At 41.0% G+C, this 24065-nt stretch overlaps 1 protein-coding gene across 2 annotated transcripts in view; it reads right to left on the bottom strand.

Annotated features, from left to right (window-relative positions):
- Nucleotides 1–446: 446 nt before the first annotated feature.
- CD2 (CD2 molecule) overlaps nucleotides 447–24065 on the bottom strand; it is a 432951-nt gene continuing 409332 nt past the window's right edge. The window contains exon 5 of one of the 2 annotated variants that reach the window (XM_044071519.1): nucleotides 447–1733. In XM_044071519.1, the coding sequence (XP_043927454.1) occupies nucleotides 1543–1733 (191 nt within the window). In that variant the 3' untranslated portion in view covers nucleotides 447–1542. The remainder of the gene's footprint in view (nucleotides 1734–24065) is intronic. The other variant, XM_044071520.1, reaches the window with a different exon arrangement.

Genomic DNA, 24065 nt, shown 5'->3' with positions numbered 1-24065 from the left:
AATCTTGCCTTCATTTACAATTATTCAGGTATAGCTATTGCTGTGTAAAGTTTTGATTTTATTTAATTTCATCTATTAGATTTTTTGGGGCACAGTGATTCACTTCCTCTTCTGAAATAACTAAGCAGTCAATACAGTAATAAAAGAGAATACTACACAAATTGAGTTTGTTTGTGTCTTTCGGCTTTTCCCGGTTAGGGGTCGCCACAGCGGAACTAAGGTCCGCTAATGATTGGTAGTGGATTTTTACGTACCGGGTAACCAGCCCTGACGCACAACCTTCAACGAAGGCACGTATTCACGTATGCCTCCACACAGAAGACGCTCTAACTGAGAATCGAATGGGACAACGTCTTGCTATGAGGTGACAACGCTACCGCAGCACCACTACACAAATTGAGTACAATTTTAAAATGACATTATTTTGCTAATAACAGATGCAGATCACAGAAAAAATAGGATTTTAATTTATAATACAGCAAGGAATATAAAGGAATAAAAATCATTTTGTTTGTTCACACAAGGTAATACTGCACATTTTCCAATGTACATTTGAAGATAGACTATTAAACTTAGTTGATATGAGTGTGGTTGCCTGCTATAGCTAGCAGGAGTTATATTTGTAGGATTACTTCAGTTAAATCACTGTAAAGATATTCAGCCTAACAGCTTTTACCTGACATGTTCCATTGTTATGAATAAGCAGTCAGACACCACAAATTAAGAAGTGGACAGAAAAACTGAAAATCTAGTGACGTAAGCTACTGAATTTTTAATTATGCAGCTTTATCATGCAGAGTTGATGTACATAGTGATCATTGTGTACCAATGACATCAGTCTATGTACATGTTAATATTCTGTAGATATGTTATAAATATATTTCACTGCACAGTCATATGGCTAACATATGTTCTTTCACCCCTTTTTGTGTTCTAGGTTCTTTTCAGTAAGTCAAGATAGGTATAAACGGGGGAGAGGGATGATATAGATGACTGAAAATTTGCCTATATTGACTTAGAAGAAATTAAAGATTAATAGTGAAGAAAACATCACCGACGTATTTTTGTAAATAAGAAGGTGTAAGTCATCACAATGACTAAACATCTACTGGTGAATTATAAACTGGTTAGGAGTAAGACAGTGAAAAATTCTTGATGAATTATTTACTGGTACTTTTGGTAAAGTCACAAATTATAACAGGTCACGACATCTCATTAAAATATGGCATCTGTCTTCATCCTCCATTACAAATTCTATTTTAAATTTCAGTCATAGTTAAATAAGTGTAGTTTATATTATGTATTCCAAGCACATAACATGTGCCAGTGTAGACAGGTGATTTTTGGTCCTTTACTCTAAACATAAATGTGAATACTGATAGCAAATTCTGTCTTTTACAGGATGGACAGGCTCATACTTCATTATGTAGTTGAGTAGTATTATAGTTGTGCTTTGAGGACTGTTTTACTTGTTATCTTTCCACATACTGAGGCATGCTGAAATCTAACACTTCAGTGGAGATAGCGATGACTAAATTGCGTCTATCTCTGCAGCACTGTCTTTGTACGTGGCTTGGGTCTTGGAGGCCTTTCTTGAACCTGTTGTTCTCGAGGAGTTGCATTAGCACGTGATTTTCTGCCTGTGTTCTGAGGTTCCCTTTGGTTCGTTGAAGCATGTGGCTTCTTGCAAGTGTGTTGATGATTCTGTTGGCACCTATGAGTCACTGCCATTTCTAAAGATGAAACAACATTTTCATTATTTTATAACTCATTTGCAATGATGTGTAATATAAACTGCTTTATATAAATAAACATTTCTTCAAAATACACAAGCACAAATGAACAAAAATGTTTTTTATGTTTATGGAGATTTATTGCAACATACTGATGAACCTTAGGCTTGATTAAGCCAACAATAATGACTCCATCTTGAAAATGAAGTACTACTTTGATCTACCACCATTTTAAAATAGATTTCTTTCCTCAAATACGTACCAGTAAGATGCATTGGTGCTAGCCTACATTTCATGGAGGGTATGTTACAGGAGTCTGTAACTATTCCGTGGAAAATTACTGAGGAATTTTATTTTTACCATCTGTTGTTAAAAGCTACTGTCATAGTAGGTCAAGATAAATGTCATCTTAATATAGAATCATCCCTTCTTCTAAATGGTCAGAAGAATATTAGAAACATTTCCTAGTTTAATAAATAAACATAGTTGTCTACTTCTTGGAGATATCTGTTGTTTGGCTGAGCAATATATGTAAATCTATACCCAGGGTTCATCAAACGGCTTAAAAATGCCCTGCTCTCATAACATGCTAATTTGTGATTCAGAGATGTCTTACCTGCAATGGGGTAGATCATTGCATATCTGCAAGTCATGGCAGTAAACTGCTGCTAGTGTAGGCAGTGGCATCCCCCTCCACTCATCCTCCCATGCTCACAAGTGCTTACAACGTACACATATTACAGTCACAGTACCTGTCTGCCATCCTGTGGTTCCCCCTCTTCCTTATAATAGTTGAAATGTCATTACAGCACTTATGTAGCATGCCCTGTTGGTTAGTATCCACTTACCTAGTATGCCTTGGTGGTTAGTGTGCACTTACATAGCATGCCCTAGTGGTTAGTGTACACTTATGCAGTATGCCCTGGTGGTTAGTGTGCACTTATGTAGTATGCCCTGGTGGTTAGTGTACACTTACGCAGTATGCCCTGGTGGTTAGTGTGCACTTATGTAGTATGTCCTGGTGGTTAATGTGTACTTATGTAGTATGCCCTGGTAGTTACTGTGCACTTATGTAGTATGCCCTGGTGGTTAGTGTGCACTTACGTAGCATGCCCTAGTGGTTAGTGTACACTTATGTAGTATGCCCTGGTGGCTAGTGTGCACTTATGTAGTATGCCCTAGTAGTTAGCGTGCACTTATGTAGTATGTCCTGGTGGTTAGTGTACACTTATGTAGTATCCTCTAGTGATTAGTGTACATTTATGTAGTATGCCCTGCTGGCTAGTGTGCACTTATATAGTATGCCTTGGTGGTTAGTATGCACTTATGTAGAATGTCCTGGTGGTTAGTGTGTTCTCATCCCTCTGATCACTGTAACACTAAGTGCCATTAAGGCACTGCCTTGGTGGCTAGTTAATTCCAACAACCCCAAATTGTTTACTGATGTCAGGACCATTATGATGCTTAAATATAATTCCATGGTGTGTAGTGAATCCTTTCCTCCATCCCTCTACTGCTGTTGGTACCATTAAGGCACTAGCATATGGAGTAATTATTGGTGTGTAGTGAATCCCCCACTCCCAATCCCTGTAGTGATGGCTGTGCTGTTAAGAGACTTAAGTATATTGTATAAAAAATGGCTAATGGTTCCCCCTACTCCAAATCCCCTTAGTGATGTTGATGCCTTTAAGGCACCTCACTGATGTGTTCTCCCTGGTGTCTAGTGGCTTCTTCCACCTTACGATTCCCATACCACGATTGTGATAGGTACCTGAACGTGGCCTTTTGGCTGTGTTCAATACTACAATGTGTTGGGAACAGCCATGCTAATCTATATATTCAGATTGCACGCATTCAAAAAAACTCCGAAGGAAGATTGGTAACTTGATTTGGTGAACAAAATGTCAAAAAGTATCCTTTCATCTCATTGTCTGAATGCTTCCTTCCAAGTTCCATTAAAGAATAATGACAGCTCAGGTATTACTCTTCATACAGCCATCTCTTATGCTATATACATAGGTAAACCCAGGCCCACTACTGATACCCTCTATCCTCATTTAACTTTAAAAACGGTTTAAAGAAAACATGCAACTTACACCCTACCAAAATACAATATCACACAGTTCACCAGTGTTTCAAAATATGTAGTTAGAATGGATCTCAATATCTTTATACCACATTTCTAACCTAACACTAAGTCAGTGTGCCACAAGCCTAAAGATGAACCATGGTTCTTCCCCTGCCTAAGAGTTATCATTTTTAATTGTCCAGCACTAAATAACATTCTACACAGCTATGTTCCCAGTTGGCCATTACAATCTACTGACCAAAAACTCCTGTCTATCCACAAACCTATCAAATCTGTTGGGCATTGTCTGTACTCGTATCCTGTCACTAAGGCCTGCAACTCCTTATCTCTATCCATCAAGTTAATACTGTCTCTCCATTCTTCTGAAACACTTCCTAGCCAAAAGATGGTTCTGTTCTTGCTCAACCTGTTCATACCTTACATCTCCTTATTCTCCCTTCTTCACTCACTTCCTTACTTTTATTAATTTCTCTTACCTGGCTTTCTCTCTAAATATACCATAAGCCTGCTTTTCTCTCACTTCATGATGCAATTCCTGTTTGTATTATACAAACATAACTTCAATTTTCTATAAACTGGCTAAAATTTCTCTAACTATTAAATCATTGTCAAATAACCTGGCATCCATTCTTGACCAATGTTTTTATATTATGTCTACTTTGGTATAATTATTTAAACTGTAGTTGTTTTATGTATTATTTTTAATGATTGTAAAATTATTATTCTTAAAATGCTCTGTAATACTTCAGAGTTTTTTCCCGAGGCCTCTACTGAAAATTAGATCCTACCCATTTAGACTTTCCCGGTAATCAAATGTCAGTAAGTACATAAATAAATAAACAAATAAATTGGTGCCTGCCTCTTTTAATTCTGTTTTCTTGTCTTGCAACACATTGAGTGGCTGTATGGCACAACAAACAAACCCAAAATGTCCCCTAAAATCATTCACTTTATGCTATAAGATACTAGAATGTCCATAGGCAGAAGTATCATCATTCACATTTGGAGTATATATCTACTGTCTATCCTTTAGCTTCTCCCACACGCTTAGCCTGCTTATAGATTTTGATGTATTGATGACATGCTTGGTATTATGAGTCCTACTGTTTATTAAGGAGCATTTTTTCATCAATTTATCTGTTTTGTCAAAACTTATACAGCTGTTCCTCCTTGTTCTCAATACTATGTGATCACAACATTAATATTTTAAAGATGTGGGGTTATTGTGTTATCAAGTGGGTTTGCACTTCTTAAAGAAAAAACAAACACTTTTTTTGTAGTTTTTAGTTGCAGTTGATGATATGTGATGCTGATTGTTTATTTTCGCTGGAGCAAGTTCTGATGAAAGTGTATGTGATTCTTAACTACACACACTTTATCATATCCCTTTTCTCCCTATCAGGGATGTTGAATGCAGTTCTTAGACACATGCTGTGATATGAGAGTATGATGCTACATTTCCAGATATCCCTCAGTCATGATGAGCCATCTCACCAGCAGTCCATAGAGTGGCAGGCTGCTAATGATGCTTTACACAACACAGTGGTCATATAGAACTAGATATGCACTAACAGGCATTTAAGGTGAGGCAAATATGAACAGATACTGTAGGGAAAGAGTTCCAGATTATTACTGAACAAGTTTGTGATGCTAATAGGATCAACACACATTTTGCAAACATCCTGAAAGTGCCACAATGCTCACATTCTCACTACACCTTTCTAAACATACTGGAAAATATTAAGATAGAACCAAACACCCTAATACTGGGTGATTTTAACTACTCTGCCATTAACTGGGAAAACTACTCATGTCCCAACACCTTTGCGCAACGGTTCTTGGAATTCATAAATTCCAACGCCCTGGATCAACTAATCCATAGTCCCACCAGGGGCTCCAATATCCTAGACCTGATCATTACCAACATGGGAAATCAATGCTCCATACCTATGGTCACCCCTTCGTTAGTCAGGTCTGACCATAAGCTAATCACCCTTAACATCCACATCCCACCCCCACCCCCCAGTAAAGAAACCACCATAAAAAACTTCTCCAAAGCCAACTTCATGCTACTCAAGTCAGAAGTGACAAACTTCATGACACCCATGCAGACAGGAACTGAAAGTTCAACTGCTGAATCCTTCACTAAGGCACTGTACGAGCACATCCACTCATGCATGAATAGTGCCATCCCAAATAGAACCAAAATGCTCTCATCCAAAAAAAGGAAGCCAATTTGGTGGTCCCCTGCCATAAACAAACTTTACAACAAAAGGAAGAAACTTTTGCAGAAAAGAGGAAAATCCCAGGATGCAAAAAACTCCCTTACTAGCCTCAGTAAGAAACTGAGATGCCTCATAAAATCCTCCAAAGCTAGTTACGAAAATAAAATTGCCAAAGATTCCAAAGACAACCACAAAGCATTCTATAACTACGTCAAAAATCTAATTGGCAATGCTCAGATCTGATCTAAGCTAAAACAAAATGTCATTAAATATACTGATCCGAAGGATATTGCCAATATCCTGGCAGATCAATTCAGTGCCAACTTCACCCCCCTCTCACCCCCTAAATGGCCCATCTCAATACTGGAAGATTGCCAAATTCCAGTAATAACGGCCACACAGGTACAAAATGCACTCTCTAAAGCCAAGAATACAGCATCCATGGGACCAGATGACATCCCAGGCTGTGTACTACATGAACTACAATACGAACTGGCACCTCACCAAGTGTCATGTTTAATCATAGCCTCACCTCAGGTTTCGTGCCCACTGAGTGGCGCAGAGCTACAGTTATCCCAATCCACAAGGGGGGATCCACCTTGGATCCCGGAAACTACCATCCCATCAGTCTGACAAGCCTTATCTGCAAGGCCATGGAGCGTATTATCATGGAACGTATAAACAAAGACATTGGCAACCTTCAAACACTGGACCCCACCCAGTTTGGGTTTGTGAAGGGCCGATCTTGTCTCCTGAACCTGATTGACTTCTTTGAATCAGTTTCCAGAGCCATGGACAAGGGTAAGGTTGTCCACACAGCCTATCTAGACCTTGCCAAGGCCTTTGACACCATCCCCCACTCTGGAATCATAGATAAACTTACTAAGTTGGGCATTAATCCCTATGTCACCCAATGGGTTGCTAAATGGCTTACTGATAGAACCCACACTGTAAAAGTAGCCGACTCCAAATCCAGCTCCAGACAAGTGACAAGTGGAGTACCTCAGGGTTCAGACCTGGGGCCGCTCTTGTTTGGCATCTACTTCTCTGAAGTACAGGTCAACACTAAGGGACTCTGGCTAACAAAGTTTGCAGACAACTGCAAACTGGGAGCCATTATTGAATCCCCAAATGATGTGGATACTCTACAAAAGGGCCTTACAGAAACAGATGCTTGGTGCCAGAGCCATGGGCTCAAGCTCAATGCCAAGAAATGTATTGTTATCCCCTTTGAGAAAAAACATGTATCCATGAATTACCATATAGGTGGCAGTACACTAAACACAGAAAGTGTGATAAGAGACTTAGGGACACAGGTGGACAGTGGTCTCACCTTCGATAACCACATCGCCACAACAGTCAGGAAATCCTTCTATGTGGCACACCTCATCATGAAGGGCTTTTCATCCAGAAAAGAGGAGGTCATTGTCCCACTGTACTTATCCCTCATTAGACCCATTATAGAATACAACGACCCATTTGGTATGTACCTCTCAAGACATCTGCAACAACTGGAAAGGCCTCAGAAATACCTCACTAAAAGAATCACAGGCCTAAAGCAGATGCCCTACGCTGACCGCCTTAAAAAACTCCAGCTATACTCTGTCGCATATCGTCTACTCAGAGGCGATCTCTGCTTAACATACAAGGCCATGTCAAACCCAGAGCTGTAGGACATGCTACACTTAAAGAAATCCCAATCCCTCAGAGCTACACGCTCCAGAGATCTAAACCTTGTCATCACAATAAACAAAACATGCTGGAGGGATAGGTTCCTGACCCAGAGACTCCCCAGACTCTGGAATAGATTGCCCATACATGTCAAACAGAGTGCCTCTTTAGACCTCTTCAAGAGGCACCTTGACGATTGGATGGGAGAAAGGAAATTCACCCCAGGGATCATGTCAGTCATCCTGCTAGACAGGGGTCCAGGAAAGTAAATAATGTGGGAAGAAATAGCCAGGGAATTGTTATGGCTAGGCTTGTATAGGCCCTAGGGCTGATAGCCTAGTACCAACCTATGAACCTATGAACATCTGATAGATGAGATGAGTAACCTACACCGAACTTCTCAGAGGTTTGTAGCACAGGAATATCTCATACATGCATAAGGAATGTTTCAGTAGCTGCAAACTATAGCAGCAAAGCAGCAATATGAGGCAAGAAGTGATACACAAAACTGCTCACTTCTAAACTCTGTAATCTGTGCAACTCCCAAGTGCTACAACCAGCTCACTACAACCATGTATGAAGAGCTCCTCCTCAAATGATGGTATACAGAGGTGAGGTATAACATGGATCATATACCGAGGAGAAGTATAACGTGGCTCATATACCGAGGAGAAGTATAACGTGGCTCATATACCAAGGAGAAGTATAATGTGGCTCATATACCGAGGAGAGGTGTAACCTGGCTCATATACCGAGGAGAGGAATAACCTGGCTCATATACCGAGGAGAGGTATAACCTGGCACATATACTGAAAAGAGGAATAACCTGGCTCATAAGAAAATGTAGACAACAGCAGAGAGAGTATTTAGCATTTTGAAGTGGTGGAGTCTGCGCTAACATTGCATGTACCAAACAATCCTGTGTAATTATTCCCAGCTTATGCCATGCCTTGCAATGTGAGGCTACAAAAAAGACTAGCAGTAGATCAGATCAGTACATGTTAGCCTTGCATATGAACTGGATGAATCTGTCACACACCAGGATGCTAAGCAGTAAGCACCAAAAGACACACTGCTAGTAATTAATGCAAGCTGCATGATGGACTTGATAAGTTCACAGGAACATGTAGATAGCATCAGATGAACTAGTACTCAGTGCAGCATGTCCACATAGCACATGTGAATCAGCTCTGAGTGATGGCAGTGCTCCTCACATGAATGACAGCATGTGCTGCTATAATGGTTATTCTGCTATACAGTGTAAGCCTCATAGTGCATACATTCTGTCATCTGTACAACAGACAAGGTATCCATTTATAGAAATATTGCATATGCATTGTGTCATTAGCTGTGAGGAATGGTTTGCTATTATATAGTTGAGGCTCAGAAGCTAGACTATCACAATCCATGAAATGAACTTCTTAAACATGGAAAGCTTAGGATACGGCATATTGATTGTAACCCTGAATCCTAAAACACCTACTGTGCAGAACCCAGGAACAAGCACTAGCACAGATTCAGAAGGTGGGGGGTGGCAAGTTTGAACAGTAAGTATTGCTGATCTTCAGTGTTCTGAATGACCATGTTGTAAGTGCGATCTTGTTCTGGATGTGCTTCTGAGCCTCAGCCCTGTAACTGTACACAGTGAAGAACACAGTCCTTCTAGCTACAAATAACCACACAGCAGCTGTCAGAAGTAGACCTGCAGGAAAACGATTTGTCGTATGGAGGATGGTTTAGCTGCTGCCATGACTTCCAGGTATAAGACACCTATGTGGGACTGCACACATTCTATTCTTTAAAACAGATGCTGCATGCACTAGCAGCTACTTGATTCTGTTTGGATATCAGCTATCAGCCAATAAATCTATTGCATTACTGTGTATGTGTGACTTAGCATGCAAAGCCTGGTCATCTCAGCCAGAAACACCATAATGGTGAGTATCTGCTGGAAAAATGCATTGTGTATTGCAATAATAATATGTTGTACTCCTCAAATTGTCTAAATTGTCCAACATTGGATCTAGCCTCTCTTGCAAATCTATCCTGTTTTGACCTAAGCTGCTTGCACTCAACATTTTTACAATCCCTCCTGCTAGCTAACCACCCCATTGACTGCACTTTGTATATGTTTTGTACTGCCTGCACTGCCTGGCCTGCCCTGGTTTCATTTTTTTCTTTGTCTAGTCCTGTAAGATTTTCTGCCTGCCTTCCTTGCTACTGTCCTCACTTCCTCCTTCACTGTTATTACACACACACACACACACACACACACACACACACACACACACACACACACACACACACACACATGAACTCACCCCACACACCCTTCTCTTTCTTTTCCTACTTACTTGCATTTTCTTTTCCATTTATTCTATCATCTCTGTTAACCTCTGTTACCCTCTGTTACCCTCTGTTCTGACTCTTCCTATTCTATTTCCTGTTCTCTTCCCCATTTTTCAAAGACTGCCACATTGTGCTTCCTCCTTGTTTAAGTTTTTAGCTTTATCTGCTTCCTTCTTATTAATATCTGCTCACCTTCAGATATTATTTTAATGTACCAGTCTCCACCTCTGAAATGGACAGCTTAACTTACGTTTACAATACATGGCATTGAAATCATATCTTTAGAACCACCTAAGTGGAGATTAAAGAAAGTGGTATTCATGAAAAATTCATTCTGCATTTATGATTGAACAGGGGTATGCATATAAGGATATGAGGACTTCATTTTAAGTCAGGGATTTGAGTTAATTATTTTATTCTCAAAACATTTTTTATGGGTTAGGTATTATAAAGCTATGGTACTGTCCAAAACTCTTCTAGCTTCCTTACCTCTTCCAGTGTCTCTCCTTCCTACCATAAGCATTTCTACCCTTAACCTTGATTTCCCTACCAACTTCCATGCTGTCTGTTAGTTTGTTGCTCCCTTTTAGGCAATCCATTGCATTCCCTTCTCCATTTTACTTTCACAAGACATGCATACACATTTGGCTAACCCATTCCATTGACTCTCCCACTACTCTTCACAGCTCCTTACATGCCTCCATGATAAGAGATCAACTCTTCTGTGATGATCAAACATAATTTTAATCACAAAAGCGTGACATCACTTGAATGCATATATCATTTGACATCACAGCAAAAAAAGTATTTTTACAGGGAAGAAGATTCTCCTATCACTTACACTCCCACCTCCCTGCTACTTTTGTATACCAACTCTGAGGCTGATTCATCTTAGTGGATACAGTAAATCCTCATGAAACCTCAACCTCAAATTTCAGGACAAAACCCAGTAACTGAACACTATTTGATCAAACAAAACTGTTGATCGTTAATGTCTAGACAGCAGCCCCCATCTAAGAAGTCTTTTCTTTGTCAGTCTTGTGATGCTTGTCATCCATACTATTTCCATTTAGTCCCTTTAGTCCTTTCAATGATGGCAAACAGGTTTTCATCTGCTCATACTAGGCTGTTAATCCAGTAATACAGTATTTGTGATCTCACCAATTTACCAAAATATAAATTAATGCCTAACCCTGTCCTAGTTTCAGCCCCATTTCATAAGATCCAGAGGGGCCAAACCAGGTTCATTTATGATTATCCATCCAGTAATCCAGGCTATGCTTTACCTCTAAGGGGAGTTTTTATTTCATAGATATCTATCCCATCAACAGGTCCTGTTTTTGTTTTGGTGGTAGTTGTAGACTCTTGAGCTGATGGTTAGGGTTGTATTAGCTTTGTGGATGCACAGGATGTTGCAGAGAAATGCAACTTTCAAGGCTCTGTAGGAAACGTAGAGATCTTTCAATAGTCACTAGAAAATGGAAGCAATGGAGAGCACTTTAAGGCAGTCAGGATAACTCAAGGAGGACATAACCCTGATTTTTTTTGGTAAGGAAATGTTGTGGTCCGTCAACCTAGGTCATATGCCTATCCAAGTACATACCAAGCAGGCAGTCAGGATAACTCAAGGAGGACATAACCCTGATTTTTTTGGTAAGGAAATGTTGTGGTCCGTCAACCTAGGTCATATGCCTATCCAAGTACATACCAAGCAAAGCTTCATATTTTATTATTGGTAGGATAAGGGAGGAGTACATGAGAACAATGTTTTCTTAGAATTTAGAAGATAAGCCCCTTATCATTAGTCCAGTCTAGCTATATAAAAGGATTTCTTAATAACACTGGTCACGTGGTGGTCAAAGGTGTTCATTCTCAATGAAGGTGTCCAAATCCCTAATAAGTGAGTTGCTTTTTAGAGGGGTATCACCTATGTAATAGGAACAAGAGTGCCAAAGTTTATCAAATGACACAAAGCTGCATTTCTTGGCTTTTAGTCTGAGGTTGTGGACAAAGCACCATTTATTACCATAAGGCAGACCATCATGGAAAACGCATAGGTGATGTGAGGTATTTATGACAGCTCTGAGTTTGCAGTCCTCAGCAAACTTTCACAGCCACAGGCCTTTGATGTCTGCTTTAAGGTCAGAGAAGTAGGTACTAAAGATAAGTAGTCTTAGAACCAATCCCTGAGGGACACAGCTGGTAACTACTATTTTACTTGAGAGTGTGCCTGCAGCTTTTGCCAGTGGATAACAAAGGGTTTTAAATTTAATTAGATTAGCTTATCAATGATGCCTGAGTGTATAATGGTACTGAAGTATTTGGCTAAGTCAATATATGACATGTGAACTGATTTACCTGAGTCTAATGTCTTAGTGACTTATTCAGAAAACTCCACCAGGATTACGAGGTACACATAGCCGGTATTAGGCATAGGCCAACTAGGTGGCCACATAGGGCACCGCTCTAGCAGGGGCGCTTTTCCAGTAATCTGGATGGTATAGGTAGACCAGAATGGGGGCACTGGGTGGGATTGGGGGGGGTGCTGTGGTGACCTTTTATCTAGGGCACCAGTTGACCAGAGGACAGTCCTGCCCAGGCACAATCTGCCTTTAATAAACACAAACTGGCTAGAAAAGTGAGCACAAGCAGAGATTGTATGTATCTTGCTTAATAAAAGTTTTCATTGTACTACAGCGGCTTGTGGAAAAAGAATGGATTTTTACATCATTGTGATCCCCACCAATGCTTGTGCTAACCTTTCTTGCTATTTTTGTGACTTATTCATTGTTTTACAAACTGGCTAGAGTTCATGGTTTGAAGACTGCCTATGTCCTTGTTTATGAGGTCCATAATGATGCGCTCCATTGCCCTACAGATAATGCTGGTGAGGCGGATAGGTCTGTGGTTTCCTGGTTCAGTTATGGGTCACTGTATGGAGTGGGATGACTACAGCAGTTCTCCACACTTCTGGCACAAATCCAATGAAGAGGCTGAGACTAAACATATATAATATGGAGTTGAGTCAGTCATACAATGCTTGGTGCCGAGAAGAAGACGACCTGGCTAATTGTCAGGGTCCATGGAACTAGTGCTTTTAGTCATTGATAGAGTGCTTAGAAGTTGCTCAGAGGTGATTTGATCAAGTGGTGTAGGCATGCTAATATGCTGTGAGCAATTTGTGGGAGATAGGGGGTAAGATTTGAGCTGAATAGTTCCATTAATATGTTGACAATGTCCTCAGGGGATGAGTATGTCATGTTATGTTGTATTAACTCACAGCATTGCTGTTTTTTTATTTTTTAGGTTCCTAAGATAGTTAAAGAAGGCTTTATGGTTATCCTTAACATAGGTGGCAATTTTCAAGCCATACTTGGAATTACAGGATTTAATTTTGTTTCTAAGTTCTTTGTTGATTTTTTTCAGCTCTTGTTTAGCTGATGGGAGGGGTAAATGTGCTTTTATAGAAAAGTTTATTCCTCTTATTTCATAGTTTGTTGATACTAGGGTCCCACCAAATTGGTTTGTTTTTAAACTTGTCACTACAGTATATCTTATAGGGACCACGGCCTCAATGTTAGCTTGGATGTGGGTGCAGCATGTGATGCAGTGTCAGTTGCTGCAGATGAAATCTGAAGCCCAAGTGCTCAGAACCACCAGAGCTTCTTACAATTAGTCTAACTCTCAAATCAAATCACAACTGTTTGTAAGATAGCTTCCACGACTGGCGAAGCAGATTTACTCAAGGCAGTGAATTAAATGGATCAAAACAGTATGAAACAAAACAGAAGAGCTCAAAATGGCTGAATTTGCAACCATTTCACCTCTTGTCATTGTACTTTTGGCTCAGATAGCAGTCATACATTAACACCATTATTTAAAGCCTGGGTTTCAGGATCTGCTCCCATCTGACTGGGTCTATAAGCATGTCGCTGATGTGCTGCCTCTTGTTCCAGACAAGACCAATGACTGGCCACTTCAGGTTGCCTAGAGAGCACCTACCTGATATGGTGACTTGACTGATTGCAGTTCTGTTTCTTTTTGCATTTTACAGTGCTACTGTTCATTATTCTTTATTAATTTACTGATCACTACCAGTCTTTACTTACCCTGATTCACAGACAGCAGTCATCTGTCTCTTTCTTCATATGAATAAACATTAGTCCAACTTGTCTGAATCTGCCTACATTAGCACAGGAAAGTACTATTTAAAAAATCAGTAGTGTTAATAAGTTCGGGTATACTAAGGAGTGCTAAGCTTTGCACACAATGCAGGTAGCACCCTCTCATACTTTCTACTCCTCGCTGCCACCAGCTTTTTCTCAGCTCACATTATAACTTGAATACAAGCTTTCATCTGCTCAGTTTATATAATTTGTAACCTGCAATAATCTGTTTAGCATGGCAAAGTGTTTTTACTTGCTTGCAATTCCTGATAGTGACCACATGAAAACTTAGCAAATTTGTCTGACGTATCTGCTAGGTTCATGGCTTCACTTGCAAGTTTTATGACTGACTTTTAGAAAGCTTGAGGACTGCAACCCAAGTTCATATTTCTTGTTTCCTTTTATGTGTCATTATTATTTTTGAAAGAAATTAATGACTGGTTTGTTCTGACTATGAGTGAAAACTTATTCCATAATTATGGAATGTATTGCATAATATAGCTGCTATATTTTCTAGTATTAATATTTATTTTTTAATATTAGAATCCCCAGCTCACTCATTGTGAGTGCACACCTGCGCTTTTTGTAGGTTGGGTGGGTGTTACAAATCCCATGGCAATTATCCAAAAAAGTAGATTATTTTTTTTATTATTTCTCTTTGCAAAAATTGTACCATCTTCATTACTAAGTTCCCTCCTTATACAATCAAATCAAACAAATACTGTAAACATTTTTACACTTCACTATAATAACTTTCTTATTACAAGTCTCAGGTGAATGTTAACTGTCCAAATAAAATATGCACATGCTTCATTTGTTATGTACTAAAATTGAAATGTAACCGTTTACAGGCATTGTAAAATAATGCTGAATGTTCTGTGGAAACGTGAGCTTAACAAGCTACATGTACTACATACTGTACATATCATGGTGATTAAAAGTAAAATTATACATACATCACTGTTATTTAGTATGTTTTTACTGTTAACTCATATAAACTCTCTATGAAAATGCATGTAATGTGCTTTTCTCTACAAACCTCCACTGAAAAGGAGCTTTGCCCAGTCAGATGTTCATAGTAATCAAAAGTAAATACATAAACTTCAAAAATACTTATATGTCTTTCTAAGAAAAAAGAAATGAAAGAAAATTAAAAAAAAGATAAACCTCATGACATTAAACATGTTTCCTTTTTTTTACAAAGTCTAGTCAGATCAAATTTTGTTTGCTTGGTCTACATGGCTCAGAGATGCACTTTCTCAGATTAGATGACATTTTCTACAAAATAACTGGACTCACCTTCATTGAACTGAGAGAATATGCGAAATGCTCTCAGTCCAACTTCACTGTGCCTTACAGCATAGCAGTAAGGTAATTCAACTTTATGTAGATGCAGTCATCATGGAGTTACTTTTACCCCACCCCCCACCACCCACACACATATTCTGGTTAGGTGCTTAAATCTGTTATATTGCTAAGAATGTGTTTATATTAATTTATAGTAGTGTCACTTTGGGGATATATTTTTCAAGGTGGAAATTTGGACATTTTTCCGAGGAAATGTGCTGCAAAGAGTTTAAATGTATTAAGTTACTGAAAAGCCACATACATTCTTCTTCTTCTTTTTTCAGCTTTTCCCGGTTAGGGGTCGCCACAGCAGATCACTTGTTTCCATTTCTTCCTGCCCTCTATATCTTGCTCTGTCACACCAACCACCTGCATGTCCTCTCTCACCACATCCATAAACCTTATCTTAGGCCTTCCTCTTTTCCTCTTACCTGGCAGCTTCATCCTTAGCATCCTTTTCCCAATATACCCAGCATCCCTCCTCAGCACATGTCCAAACCAACGCAATCTCGCCTCTCTGGCTTTGTCACCAAACTGTCCAACCTGGACTGACCCTCTAATATCCTTATTCCTAATCCTGTCCACCTTCATCACACCCAGTGCAAATCTTAGCATCTTTAACTCTGCCACATCCAGCTCTGACTCCTGCCTTTTTGTCAGTGCCACTGTCTCCAACCCATATAACATAGCTGGTCTCACTACCCTTTTGTAGACCTTCCCTTTCACTCTTACTGGTACTCGTCTGTCACAAATCACTCCTGACACTCTTCTCCACCCACTCTACCCTGCCTGTACTCTCTTCTTCACCTAACTTCCACACTCGCCATTACTCTGAACTGTTGCTCCCAAGTATTTAAACTCATCCACCTTCGCCAACTCTACTCCCTGCATCCTCACCATTCCTCTATCCTCCCTTTCATTCACACACATATATTCTGTCTTAGTCCGGCTGACCTTCATTCCACTCCTCTCTAGAGCATATCTCCACCTCTCCAGGGTCTCCTCACCCTGTTCCCTACTCTCACTACATATCACAATGTCATCTGCAAACATCATAGTCCACGGGGACTCCTGTCTGATCTCATCTGTCAACCTGTCCATCACCAGTGCAAATAAGAAAGGGCTCAGAGCTAATCCTTGATGTAATCCCACCTCCACCTTAAATGCATCTGTCACTCCCACTGCAGATCTCACCGCTGTCACACCACCCTTTTACATATCCTGTACCACTCTTACATACTTTTCTGACACTCCTGACTTCCTCATACAATACCACAACTCCTCTCTAGGCACCCTGTCATTTGCTTTCTCTAAGTCTACAAAGACACAATGCAACTCCTTCTGACCTTCTCTGTACTTCTCTATCAACACTCTCAGAGCAAACATAGCATCTGTAATGCTCTTTCCTGGCATGAAACCATACTGCTGATCACTAATTGTAACCTCCCTTCTTAACCTAGCTTCCACTACTCTTTCCCATAATGTCATGCTGTGGCTGATCAGTTTTATCCCTTTGTAGATACTACAGCTCTGCACATCACCCTTATTCTCAAAAATCGGTACCAAAACACTTTTTCTTCACTCCTCAGGCATCCTCTCACTTTCCAAGATTTCATTAAACAATCTGGTTAAAAATTCCACTGCCATTTCTTCTAAACACCTCCAAGCTTCCACAGGTATGTCATCTGGACCAACAGCCTTTCCATTCTTCATCCTCTTCATAGCTATCCTTACTTTCACCTTGCTAATTCATTGCACTTCCTGATTCACTATCCCCACATCATCCAACCTTTTCTCTCTCTCATTCTCTTCATTCCTCAGCCCCTCAAAGTACTCTTTCCATCTGTTCAACACATTCTCCTTGCTACTGAGTACATTTCCCTCATTATCCTTTATTACCCTTACCTGCTGCACATCTTTGCTAGCCTGGTCCCTCTGTCTAGCCAATCGGCACAGGTCCTTTTCTCCCTCCTGAGTGTCCAACCTTTCATACAACTCTCTATATGCCTTATCCTTAGCGTTTGCCACATCTCTCTTTACCATGCACTTCATCTCCTTATACTCCTGTCTACTTTCTTCATGTCTCTGACAATCCCACTTCTTCTTTGTCAACCTCTTTCCATATGACCTTCTGCATTCCTTTCCTTAACACCATACCTACCCATCATTTCCTCATCCCCTCTGTTCCCTTCAATAACATGTCCATTGAAATCTGCTCTGATCACCATTCTCTCACCCTTGGGTACAGTCATCACCACTTCATCCAGCCCACTACAAAAGTTTTCTTTCTCATCCCTCACACACCCAACTTGCGGAGCATATGCACTAACAACATTCATCATTACACCATCAATTTCCAGCTTCATTAACATCACTCTATCCGACACTCTTTTCACCTTAAAACACTCTTGGCATAACGTTCCTTCAGGATAACCCCTATCCCATTTCTCCTCCCATCCACACCATGATAGAACAATTCGAACCCACCTCCAATACACCTGGCCTTACTTCCCTTCCACCTGGTCTCTTGTACACACAATATATCAACCTTCCTTCTGTCCATCATATCAGCTAGCTCTCTCACTATACCAGTCATGCTGCCAACATTAAAAGTTCTTACCCTCACTACCACACTCCTAACCTTCCTCTTGTCTTCCTGCCTTTGGGCATGCCGTCCCCCTCTTCTCCTCCTTTGGCCAACAGTAGCCCAATTTCCGCCCGCACCCTGTTGGCTAACAGTACTGGTGGTGGTTGTTGTTAACCTGGGCCTCGACCGATCCGGTATGTAAATCTGTATTGGTTTCCTCATATCTCATTTGGCATATTATTACATAATCCACATGACCTTATAAGTATGCAAATCTTTTTAGGTTCTTTTATAAAATAAAACATCCCATTTTTGTTATACTGCCAAAACGTAACATCTGTTAAGTCAGCTCTACAAGACAATACATATTATCATATTCTTACAAATGTACTAAGCTAGATGCCCTATGGGCCATTTTAAGCCTAGTCAATTTCCCTTAAAGGTAAGGATCAAACCCTGTACCTCATCTCTGTAATATAAACAATGTAACCATTGTCCCGGCCCCCCATAAAGCCATCTGACAACCTTTATTGAATATTATCATATAATGAACTTTAGGCACACAAGACAACATCAATTATCTTCATCAACAACAATCCCAGGGCAGTGTAACTACTCACCCTGGATGATAATACCTCAGGCAGCGTACCTGCTCACCCTGATACCTCCTCCACCGGGGCAGTGTACCTGCTTACCCACCACACTTAATAGGCAGCATACCTGCTCAGCTCTTGACCAAACAACCATTAACCAATGAATAACCAGCTTCCTTAGAGGGGGAACAGAAGAGAACAATCCTGTCCCTCTTCTCTGCCTTAAACTGCCCAAAATTCTTCCATCCAAAATCAAAAACGGGAGGGTGGGAGGGCCACCAACTCATGCCAAAATGTACCTACTTCCCCTAAGCCTTACCACTTAAGCCTACTATGAGTCCCTCCCTCCCCTTACATCACTTCCTTTAACTTCTCCCTTTGGGACCTCATTCCAATTCTGAGGGCATTCAGCTGCAAACCACCGACCCCAAAAGTAGGCCCCCATACCAGCACCCCCAGCTGCATCTGTAAACAACTTAAGTTCCTCCTGCCCCACCCAGTCAGACTGCCAGAAAGAGATCCCATTAAATTGTTGCACAAAACCATCCCACAACACCAAGTCCTCCTGCACCAGTTTGGTCACCCTAAATCAATGATATTTACTCCTACCCCCTTTCAACATATAAGCCACCGACCTACAAAAGGCTCATCCTGGGTGCACAGCTCGACAGGCAAAATTCAAAAGCCCCAACAACTCCATGACTGATAGAATCCATATCTTATCCTTGACCAGCACCAAACATATAGCCATCCGAGGCCTCTCTATCTTATCCTTGGGTCGACAAAACAGTCCCTGCTCTATGTCTATCATTAATCCCAGAAATTCTAAGTCTCTTGCTGGACCTTCCATCTTATGCTGAGCCAACGGTACCCCCAACTCCTTGCACATGCTCGTAAATTCCCTCAACCCCTCCTGTGCTCCTGGCCTTCCTTTGCCCACCAGCAGAAAATCATCTAAATAATGCACTGCCTTCTGTGTTCCCACTCTGTGCTGCCAAATCCAATGTAATATGGTACTGAACTTCTCAAAGATCACACATGCCACTGAACAACTCATAGATATAGCTGCATCAAAGTAGTACTTATCACCTACCTTCATCCCCAGTAACGACCAATCCTCACACCTAATAGGCAACAAGCAAAAGGCAGACTCAATGTCAACTTTAACCAGCAATGGTTCCTGAAATTCCCTGATCACTTTCACAGCATCGTCCAAAGATGCATAATGCACCCTGACCTCCTCATCCACAATAAAATCATTCACTGAATTCCCTTCCAGATGTGACAGGTGATGTATCAATCTGAGTTCCCTGGCCCATTCTTTGGTACTAACCCCAAGGGTGACACCTTGTAACTACTGAAAGGCGGACTGTCAAAGGGACCCAATAAACGCTCCACCTCCACCAAAACCTCCAAGATGTCCTCTTTACCTTGAACTGAATACAGGTTCTTGCAACCCCCCACCCCCTCCCACAATGGACTTTATAGGAAACCCCCACTGAAACCCTTGTAATATCTCAGTCTATATTGCAAGGCCAGGAAACTGGCAAAGCATACACCGCAGGACCTCCACCTTAATGGGGAATGGCGCCCCTTCCTCTATTGCCTCAAAAGAAGCAAAGTCCTTGGGACCCATGAAAATTACCCCTACTCTGGGCTGGTTGAAACCCCTGCGAGGGGAAGAATCTACCCTCATGAACCATAACATTGGAATTCCACATGGAAAGGTCCTGCCAACTGCAGTAAACAGCCAAATGACTCCCTCTGCATCTTGAACAAGTGAGTGCAAACTTGCACCCTACCCATGAACAAGAACCACAGTTAAAAGACCAACACACACCCACCACATCTCCCCCACTCACTCTCCTGTTAACCCCACCATAACTATCCATCATCGTAGCTAACCATATATCCGGATGATGCACCTCCCAATGTAGTGACTGGTCCACAGCCTTCCATTTGTGGAAACACCGATTGTACTAAAGCCATGCATTCCCTGGCCATAACAGTTGCGCCTCCCAAATGGTAAGGAAATATCCTAGAAGAGGCAAGGCCAATGACCTGTTCCTCTCCAGTTGCTCCGTCATATAGTAAATAAAGCTGACCACCGAATTATCCCACATCCTAGAGTGAAGCTTATCTACCCTCTTCCTCCCCAATGCCCCAAAAGCCGCCATCAAGTCCTTGCTATTAGATGACTCCGCCTCCACTAACTGCTGGACCCCTTCCGCATCGATCAACTCAAACAAATCCACATACTTGCCTTTGCAAATTTTTTTCTTTCACTGACCCTGGAATATGTGGAGTCAGAAAAAACACTCTAGCCTCTTGTCCCAAAGCTTGGGTGGCTAGCCAGTCCCCTGGCCACATCCCAAAGTCAGAGCCTACCTCCGAGTCAAAAACCAAACTGTCCCTGGAACCTACACCCACCCCAGTTGCATCTCTGACAGCATACCTGGCTCCCTGTGCCAATCCCCTCCAAGCACCCTCTGTTGTTTGTAATCTCCCCCCGAGATCCCCACCTAACACTTCCCCTTCATCCCAACACCCCCCACAATCCTCAACACACAGTTCCCCAGCCACTGTTGAAATAAAACCATTACCTGCACCTTCATCTTGAGATGTACTGGGAGCTGGTGTATCCACTGCAACCATCTGCTTCGCTGTCTGCTGTCTTTTCCTCCAAGCTGGGGTTCTCGCCGTGGGGCACTGCCTCTTCTGACCTGGAACTTGTTCCGGTTCCGTTACCACCTCAGACGTTGTCACCTCCTGAAATAACTCCTCAGTCTGGGCCACAATAGCTTGCCATTGCTGACATAATCCCGGTAAGTTAGCCATCTGTAAGAAAAAAAACACATAACATTAACACTGCTCCTTGAACCGAACTGCCCTATTCCCACCCCCCAACCCAATTCTGTCCAAACTACATTAAAGAATACCCAAAATTAGAGCCAGTCTCAACCCAAACTTGCTCATGAGAAATCCACCTTTAGGTCTAGCCATAATATGCATCTTCTGTTACCGCAGACATCCACAGACATAGATTAAAGTATTCCAGATCCCTAAAACCAACTGCAACTAAACCAAGTTCAGCAAACAAACTTCAGCATATGTCACATCATGCAGACTGCAAACATTTATGCACACAATGAACCCCATCCTCATAGAAATCCTTACTTTTCTCCTTTCAAAGCCAAAGTATAATTAAATTTTGTGAACGTAGTACTGTTTTAATTTTGATGCTAACCAAAAGTGTTCCTCACAGCACCAGCAATGTGCCCAGAAATGCCTCCTTCTGCAGCTTATATGGACTTACCTGTATTGGTAGCATAACTAAATAAGTCTACAAATTCTCTTTTTTTTTTTTTTGAGACCAACTGTTCCTAGTACTAATACAACTGTCTGGTTATCTTTCTTCCACATTGCCCTCATTTTACCTGCCAATCCTGGTATTTATGACTTTGTGTCTCTATGTATGTAAGACACTAATCTTTGGGTGTAGCAGGATCATTGGGTTGCTTCTGGCACAAATGCTGAATATTAATTACCGTGCAGCTCATTATTAAATAAATATTTCTTCTTTTTTTTTTTTTTTAAATACTGCCAATCCCGGACTCCCATAGCTTTCCCTGCTTAACAGGGAAAGCATTAGTACGCTTGCATCAATAGCTGCCACCTCCAACATGCATGTGCAAAAGCAACGGCCCTGTCAAAACCCCACAGCCTACCAACCCGGGAATTTCTCAAAAGGACAGTGGACAGAAGCAGAACAGCCACACAAACCCACCAGGGAGGAATTAAAGCATCCCCCACCACTACCACCGATGGTAAATGCAAGAAACAATAAGAGGAGAGAACAAATCCTCCACATCCTTCCACCATGACCACCAGGCATACCGTGAGCAGGCTGCCGAGCCCCAAGCCTGCCCCCAGACTGCATGGACCTACCTCTCCCCTGTTGGACCAGCTATACCATGACCAAACCCACAAAATGACCCCAAACCACCACCGGACCACCAGCGATCATCCTCAGCAACACCACAGCACCCCCAGACCACCATGAAACCAAGAAAAATTACAGTTATGCCACCAGGTAAGCCACCACACTGCAGTCAAACACCACACACCACCGTCCTTACCTTCTATCACCTAACTCCAGCCTCTCCCAAAGGCTCCCTACCTCATACCGCCTTTTACAATAACCATTTCACTCTACCAACTTACCTACAGAGAGGAAAAAAAAAAAACCACCATACCAATTCCACCTTGCTCCTCAGTCCCATCTACACCATCCAAGGCCTACCTTAATCCGCAATACCTACAGTCGTCTGGACATGAGCTAGCTGTAACACCACCAACTCACGCCAAAATGTACCTACTTCCCCTAAGCCTTACCACTTAAGCCTACTAGGAGTCCCTCCTTCTCCTTACATCACTTCCTTTAACTTCACCTTTCCCTTTAACTCTTTCATCACCATCATCACACTAACTAACCTACATGCAAAGCCTTTCATTCATTTCTAATCTATACCCCCCTTACCCTTTACTCATGGGACCGGGACAACTTAGTTTGTCCCAAACTACATTTATGCCAACCCCTCCGATACAATCATGTTATTTCTCCTCATATTAACCTTATAAAATAATTTTAGACATTTTTTTCAAACCTTACCTCACATTATTTAACACTTTAAAATTTTTTAAAAATATATTTCTTGTTTTTTATATTTGCAAACATTTCCAACAATTCTTTCCACTACAGTCTTACATCACCTTATGTTTCACTGTTCCATTAACTCTTCACTAGAACTTTTTAGATATTCCATTTGCACCAAAAATAAATAAATACATAAAAGTTTGCTTTGACTACTAAAACCTCAGCTGTATTACTTAATGCATTCCGTCTACTCCTAGTCTCATCTTCATTTATATTTTAATTTGAATTAAACATAAAATAAATTTGAATTTATACCATTTAACTTCTTACTTAAGAAAAAACACCTATGAATATATAAATTACACTGCAAACTGAATCATATTAACTTCTCGTTTCTCTTCAGTTCTATATCATCTGCCTGTTCTGTTAGGGTTAAGTGCCAATTCCATATAGTCTTAAAGCAACCTATTATATTGCTTGTTTCCCAGATTCTTGAACACAAATGGCTGGATTCCATGAAGTTTGCGGAATCTGGAGCATTACGTCGATATCAGCACCAGAGTTGTGGATAACAATGTAATTATTGTAAATGTGCCACAGTAAACTCTGACTATCTTGGTGCACAAAAGAGTATCTCAGCAGTAACAG

The sequence above is a fragment of the Protopterus annectens genome, chromosome 5.part0, assembly GCF_019279795.1.
Source record: "Protopterus annectens isolate FY-2018-M chromosome 5.part0, PAN1.0, whole genome shotgun sequence".
Lineage (NCBI taxonomy): Eukaryota > Metazoa > Chordata > Ceratodontiformes > Protopteridae > Protopterus > Protopterus annectens.
The sequence above is the reverse complement of the archived record's forward strand: the minus strand, read 5'-3'. Positions and strand labels throughout refer to the sequence as shown.